The sequence below is a fragment of the Microtus ochrogaster genome (assembly GCF_000317375.1).
Source record: "Microtus ochrogaster isolate Prairie Vole_2 chromosome 14 unlocalized genomic scaffold, MicOch1.0 chr14_random_1, whole genome shotgun sequence".
NCBI lineage: Eukaryota > Metazoa > Chordata > Mammalia > Rodentia > Cricetidae > Microtus > Microtus ochrogaster.
Genome location: NW_004949096.1, coordinates 36253670 through 36261418, shown reverse-complemented (window position 1 = coordinate 36261418; position 7749 = coordinate 36253670). Strand labels below are relative to the sequence as shown.

Here is a 7749-nt window from a genome sequence, read left to right as displayed (position 1 = left end):
GACAGGCAGATCTCTATGAGTATGAAGCCAGCCTGGTCTACAGAGTGAGTTCCAGGACAGGCTTCAAAGCCACAGAGAAACCCTGTCTCAAAAAAAGGGGGGGGGGAGGATGATGTCATCTGTTATTTAATATAGTTGTTTATAGTTGAATTGCGTGAGTTCCTTACATTTATGACTGTCTTAGAAACGTGATTTGCAAGTATTTCTTCCATCCCATGGACTGTCTCTTCACTCTGATGCCCGTGTTCCTTCAGTCTGCTCTGCTATCACAGAATGCCAGAGATTGGGTAATGTATAAAGAAAAGAAATTTATTCTTATAGTTAAGGGGCCTAGAAAGTTCAAGGCTGAAGGTCTTGTGTCTTACAAGTATCCTGTTGTACCATCCCATGGTGGAAGGCAGAACAAAAATACACCCTTTATAAAGAACCAACTCCCATAACTAACCCACTCCTGAGACAATGGCATTCATCCTTTGATGGAAGCTATGATGGCTATTCTTCGTTGTCAGCCTGACTACATCTGGAAATGACAAAAACCCAGGCAGCTGAACACATCTGTGAGGGATTTTTCTTAAATCACTTGAAGTTGGAAGATCCACCTTTAATCTGGGCCACACATTCTGGTGGCAGCCTATATAAAGGATGTGGAAGCAGGAAGCTTTTGTTCTTTGTCTGTTTGCCCTGGCTCTCATTGGCAAGTCCATTCCTTCACTGGTATTTGAATCTACTTCTTCGGGATCCTGGGATACACTGAAACCAGCTGAGACATTCAGCCTGGAGGACTGAACACTAATCAATTATTGACATTTCCATTGCTAAACAGCCATGATTAGACTAGCTGGGCTACATCCTGAAATTTGCAGTAATGAATCCCTCTTATATAGAGAGAGATTCATTCTATTGGTTCTGTTCCTCTGAAGAGCACCCTGACTAACACAGGAGCAGAGTCTTCATATTCTAACCACATCCTAGAAGCTCCACCTCTCAAAACTACTCTGGTGGACCTTAAGTTTCCAGCATGGAAGTCTGGAGGGATACATTCAATCCATATCACCTTGATGCACAAAATTGGAAGCCAGGCATGACAGTGCATGCCAGTCAGTACTCTGAAGGCAGAGGCAGAAGGTAGATCTGTGAGTTCAAAGCCAACCTGGTCTATAGAGAGAGTTCCAGGTCAATCAGGCTACACAATGACTCTTTGTATCAACAAGAAGGAACATTTTGATGCCCTCCAAGTAGTCCTCAATGTGTAAGTGCTCCACCTCTTCAGTTCATTTTATCCCCCAGTGTTGTGTTATTTTCATGCTTTAGTAAATACAATTATTTACTTTTGATTGTGCTTTTTAACATACAGAAATGAAAAATAATTCTGCATATTGATCTTATCTTGCAACTTTGCTGGATTTACTAGCTCTCACTTATTACTGTGGAATTATTACAGTAAGATCATGTCATCTATCAGCAAAGACAATTTTATCTTTTTTCTCTCCACCCTATGTCTGATTTTAGTCACAGGTCTGTCACTGTCTGCTGTGCCATAAACGTATATATTTATTACTCCATAGTGTCTCCTCCTATACTAAGCTATAAGCTCTACAAATGCCTGCTTTACTCCCTCCCCTTAGTGTTTGGCTCACAAAAGGAGCTAGTCAATAACTGTAAAACGAGTGAATTACCTCACCTGGCACACAGACGGAACCTAACAAATGGTAGCAAGTCATAATTATTGTTACCTTTTACACAATACTTTACTACAAACGTAGTAATTAGGTTTTCAAATAAAAAGATTTTATTTATGAAGAATGGTCTCAGTATCAAGAAATAAGCAGCAGCACCAGGATCCCAGCTGGAGTCCCTTGGCAGGCAACTTACTCCCCGGCAGGCTCTTGGAAGAAATCCCTGTGGTCCTCACAGATGACAACACACTTCGAATGCCAATCTACACAGAGGGACTTCTATAAACAGTCCACTCCATCCTGTCATCTCTGCTCAACTCTTCCACAATATCCCATGGGATCAGGGCTGGCCTGGCTAGAGTGCTGGCCAAGTGGCCAGTATCCAAGTCTGTGGAGCTGGAGCTGGGACAAAGACTCCTGCCAAAAGCAGCACAGAGGACCAAGATCCAGGGCGGGCTGTCACAGCCTGCTAGGAAAAGCCAGGGATCCAGGACAAACAGAAGCCAGAGGGCCAAAAATGAAGCCAAGGCCAAGGTCAAAGAGGAAAGATCTCAGAGAGAGCAAGTCGGGAGCCAACACAGGGACTGGTGGGGGAAGGCTTCTCTGTCACGATCCAGATGACCAATAAGGACCGGTGTTGGTGTTTGGGGCCTGAACAGGATGAGATGTCATGAAGGACCAATAACAGACTGACTTCTTTGGTCTCTGGACAAATTTCCTGCCCAGCAAGAGTGTTGAAATGTACTCACGACTTTCTGGGAAAGTCTTATTTCTCAGAGGTTATCAGGAAAGTAACCAACCATTTTCCCCATTCTCAAACACCTTCTGAGGTGAGGTGACTTGACCTTAAAATATCACACCATCTTAGTCACCAACCCACTTCTCTCTAAATATAAAACACCCAAAAGTGAGTTTTCTGATGAAAGTAATATATAATTAGGATAAACACAGGTATCAGACTGTGGGTCTTCTCCAAGTCCTCTCAAAGATCCTAAGAGTGAATGAACTTCCTGGAACTATCGGTGCTTTAAGTCAGTACTTCTCAAACTCCAAGGTTCCTGAACCCCTTTACACGATTGAGGGGCCAGGGAGATGGCTTAGTTGGTTAAGGGGCTTGCCACCAAGCCTGACGACCAGACTTTGATCCTCAGGAGCCACATGGTGGAAAAAAAGAACTGACTTTCACGAGCTGCCTTTGACCTCTACATGCATCCCGTGGCACATGTGTGTCCACACACATACACACACAAAACAAATAAATAAGTAAGTAAGTAATAAATGTAAAAAGAAGAAAAACTATTGAGAGCTTTTCTTTGTGGTTATATCTAGAAATTTACCATATTATTGTTAATTAGAATGGATAAATTTGGCACTTTATTCACTGCAAATAACAATAAACTCATTGCATATCAAAGCAAATAGCTCTATAAGTAACATAACTTCCAAAATAAAAAAAGAATCAGTAAGAAGAATAGAGTTATCTTACATTTTACAAACTGTTTGAATATCTGACCTAACTAAAGACCCTTGACTTTCTTGTCTGCTTTTGCTGTGAGTTGCCATTTGTGTTAGTCTGTAATGCAAACCCTGCACCACACACATAGGGAACTGGGCATTTACTTTTCACATAGTGCCTGCAAACATCCCAGAGATGCCCATGTATCTTCAGACAATACTTGAGTGTCCCTCCCTGTGCAGATTAACAGGATGATGGTGGCACAGGGTCTTACAGATAGACTTAGGAAAGATGGTATGGAGCAGCCATGAGTGGGTATCATTATCCAAGATTTAGTCCCCAGCCAGCCCCATACATGGCCAAGAATAGTCTGACACCCAGCTGCCTCCTTCCTGGGAGAGGAACTATTGAGTTAGAATGTCCTCATGAGCCTTTCATGGACCATGACTGGAAGAAAGACCAAATGATGATAGGAACAATTTGGGAGAATACTGCAAGGGCCCCGGGAAGACAGCGTTTGGCACAGCAGTATTAAACCCCAGGTACATTCTGATTCAACCAGTGGATTTAAATGCCAATTTCATTGGTCAGGGCAAAAGTCTAGACAGAAGAAATTTTTTATTGAAAATGTATTTTTTTCGACTAAATTACAATATCCATTCATGATAAAGGTCTTGGAGAGAAGAGGGATACAAGGAACATACCTAAACATAATAAAGGCAAGATACAGCAAGCCAACAACCAATATCAGACTAAATGGAGAGAAACTCAAAGCAATCTGACTGAAATCAGGAACAAGACAAGGTTGTCCACTCTCTCCATATCTATTCAATATAGTACTTTGAGGTTCTAGCTAGAGCAATAAGAAAACAAAAGGAGATCAAGGGGATACAAATCAGAAAAGAAGAAGTCAAACTCTCACTATTTGCTGATGATATGATAATTTAAATAAGTGATCCCAAAAAATCTACCAAGGAACTTCTACAACTCACAAACACTTTCAGTAATGTAGCAGGATACAAGATTAACTAGAAAAAATCAGTAGCCCTCCTCTATACAGATGATAAATGGACTGAGAAAGAAATCAGAGAAACATCACCTTTCACAATAACCACCAATAACATAAAATATTTTAGAGTAACTCTAACCAAACAAGTGGAAGACCTGTATGACTTTGAAGAAGACACCAGAAAATGGAAAGATCTCCCATGCTTGGGTAAAAATGGCAATCTTACCAAAAGCAATCTACAGATTCAACACAATGCCCATCAAAATCTCAGCAAAATTTTTCACAGCCTCAAAAGAATAATATTTAACTCCATATGGAAAAAACAAAAAACCCATGATAGCAAAAACAATCCTGTGCAATAAAGGAACTTCTGGAGGCATCACAATCCCTGATTTAAAACTCAACTACAGAGCTATAGTACTGAAAACAGCCTGGTATTGGCATAAAAACAGACAGGAGGACCAATGGAACCGAATGGAAAACCCAGATATCAATCCACACACCTACGAACACCTGATTTTTTGACAGAGAAGCAAAAAATATAAAGTGAAAAAAAAGTATATTCAACAAATGGTGCTGGCATAACTGGATATCAACATGTAGAAGAATGAAAATAGATCCATGTCTATCACCATGCACAAAACTCCAGTCCAAATGGATCAAAGACCTCAACATAAAGCCAGCTACACTGAACTTCATAGAAGAAAAAATGAGAAGTACACTTGAACACATTGGCACAGGAGACCACTTCCTAAATATAACCCCAGTAGCACAGACACTGAAAGAAACAATTAATAAATGGGACCTCCTGAGACTGAGAAGCTTCTGTAAAGCAAAGGACACACGGTCAACAAGACAAAATGGCAGCCTACTGAATGGGAAAAGATCTTCACCAATCCCACATCAGATAGAGTACTGATCTCTAAAATATACAAAGAACTCAAGAAATTGGTCATCAAAAAACAAATAATCCAATTTTAAAAATGGGGCACAGATCTAAACAGAGAACTCTCAACAGATGAATCTAAAATGTTCAACATCCTTAGCCATCAGAGAAATGCAAATCAAAACAACTCTGAGATTCCTTCTTATACCTGTAAGAATGGCCAAGATCAAAAACACTAATGACAGCTTATGTTGGAGAGGATGTGGGGTAAAGAGAACACTCCTGCATTGCTGGTAGGAGTGCAAACTTGTACAGCCACTTTGGAAATCAGTATGGCGATTTCTCAAAAATTAGGAAACAACCTTCCTCAAGACCCAGAAATATCACTTTTGCATATATACCCAAAGGATGCTCAATTATACCTCAAGGACATGTGCTCAGCTATGTTCATAGCAGCATTATTTGTCATAGCCAGAACCTGGAAGCAACCTAAATGCTCCTCAGCTGAAGAATGGATGAAGAAGATGTGGTACATTTACACAATGTAATAATAATAATGGCATTTTGAAATTTGAAGGCAAATGGGATGGAGCTACAAAACATCATATTGAATGAGGTAACTAAGACCCAGAAAGATAAATATAATATGTACTCACTCATAAAGACATAAAGCAAAGAAAAACCAGCCTACAATTTACACTCCCAGAGAACCTACACAACAAAGAGGACCATAAGAGAGACATACATGAATCTAATCTACATGGGAAGTAGAAAAAGACAAGATCTCCTGAGTAAATCGGGAGCGTGGGGATCATGGGAGAGGATAGAAGGGGAGTGGGGAGGAAGGGAAGGGAGTGGAGAAAAATATATAGTTCAATAAAAACAATAAAAAAGAAATTATATTTTTTCTACTGAATATATTCTGATTATAGTTTCTCCTCCCCCAACTCTTCCCCACCCACCCAGATTCATACCCTTTCTTTCTCTTATTAGAAAACAAGCAGGCATCTAAAATAATAATAATAGTAATTAAAAACAAAAGAAAGAAAGAAATGGGGGCAGGGGTGAGACAAAAAAAAAAACACATACAAATTCAGATACACACACACAGAAATCCTATAAAAACACAAAATTGGAAACCATGGTATATAACCAAAAGAGGTTTGTTTTAAGTGCCCAGACAAAGAATTAGGAGAAAACAGAAACAAAAACAAAATACTACTGAGTTTGTTTTATGTTAACCATCTGTTGTTGCGCATGGGACCTGCCCTTAAGAGTTGTTTGTATAACCAGTGTGGCTCTATAGGAGAAAACTAACTTTCCTTTGAGAGAAGTTCCTAACTGGAAATAGTTTCTGGATCAGAGTGGGGACTTGTTAGCGGAATCTTTAATGCTCCCCAGCTGACTGTAATAGATAGTAGCATCAGACTGAAGAGCCTAGTTAGTCAATGGACTGGGCTTGAATACATTCTACTAGTTTAGTGTACAATGACACAACTCACCTCAATTCAATTACCAGTTTCTTTCTTTTTTGTTTGTTTTTGTTTTTAGCCTGTACTTGGAAACACCGTGAACAACGTGATGAATATTTAGCACAATTACCCATTTACAGTTCTTAATGTTGTTGCTGCAAATTATGTAAGTTTTAAGTTTGTGTTGTCGTTCTTTGTTTTAATGATGGTAGAAACCATCAGTCTCTATCAACTTCCAGGGACAAGTGTCTCTAAAGATGCTGCCACTCATGACCTATATTAGTTACTTTTCTCCCACCTTGGCAAACGCCTGACAGAAATGACTTGAAAAAGAACGTTATTTGGTTCATGGATTCAGTCGGTCATGGCAGGCAAAGAAAGCATGGCAGAATTCATGGTGGCAAAAGCTTGAGTAGATCAGGAACTAAATGAGAATAGGATTGGAAGGCAGTCTGGTTGAAACCCTCAAGGCTTGCCCAGTGGCTATGGCCACCACCTAGATTCCGCATCCCAAAGGTTTCATAACTTCCCAAAACAAAACTCAGATGGGAGCCAAGGATTCGAGTGCACTAGCCCATAGAACATTTCACAGCAAACCATAACAGCTCCAAAGCAAGGAGTGAAAACTCCCATTCTAGTCCTGCCACAAAGAGGACAATTACCCTAAGGTTTTAATCTCTTCATCGAGATAGAGAGTCTGCAGTTCCTCCACCTAGGACCCAATCCTGAAATTGCCAGAGGAACAAGAAAGTTCTTGGCTGAGATACACAAAGCTGATGTTACTAGAGACCAGTATAAGAGGTGCCAGTACAGTAAGCAATGATGGTATTCACACTGCGTATCCTATGTGTTTATATGCACACACACACACACATGGGGGGGGAGGCTCAGAGAGAGGCACAGAAAGAGAAACATACAGAGAAACATATAGATACAGAGAAATATAGAAAGTGAGAAATAAAGAGAGAGACAGAGAAGGAGGGAGGGAAGGAGAGAGGGAAGAAGGGAAGGAGGGAGAGGAGGGAGAAATATCCACACACTCACACACATTTTAGTTGGTCTCAGTGTTTTTCCCCTTTAAGATTATTGAAACATTTTGTCTTACAGAGAAGAGACAGGATGGAAATATTTTTAATGGCTTATTCTTGGCTTGTGAACTGTCCGTGGAGAACTGGAACACGTGAGGCTCCCTACTCATGTGCCTGAAAACATGGTCATTACACTTACACTCTGCCTCTGAACTCACTGGA

At 40.3% G+C, this 7749-nt stretch overlaps 1 protein-coding gene across 1 annotated transcript in view; it reads right to left on the bottom strand.

Annotated features, from left to right (window-relative positions):
* Positions 1-1983, bottom strand: part of Acoxl (acyl-CoA oxidase like) — a 249683-nt gene extending 247700 nt beyond the window's left edge. The window contains 1 exon segment of the mRNA XM_005364451.2: positions 1848-1983. Within this exon segment, the coding sequence (XP_005364508.1) occupies positions 1848-1983 (136 nt within the window).
* Positions 1984-7749: the final 5766 nt, after the last annotated feature.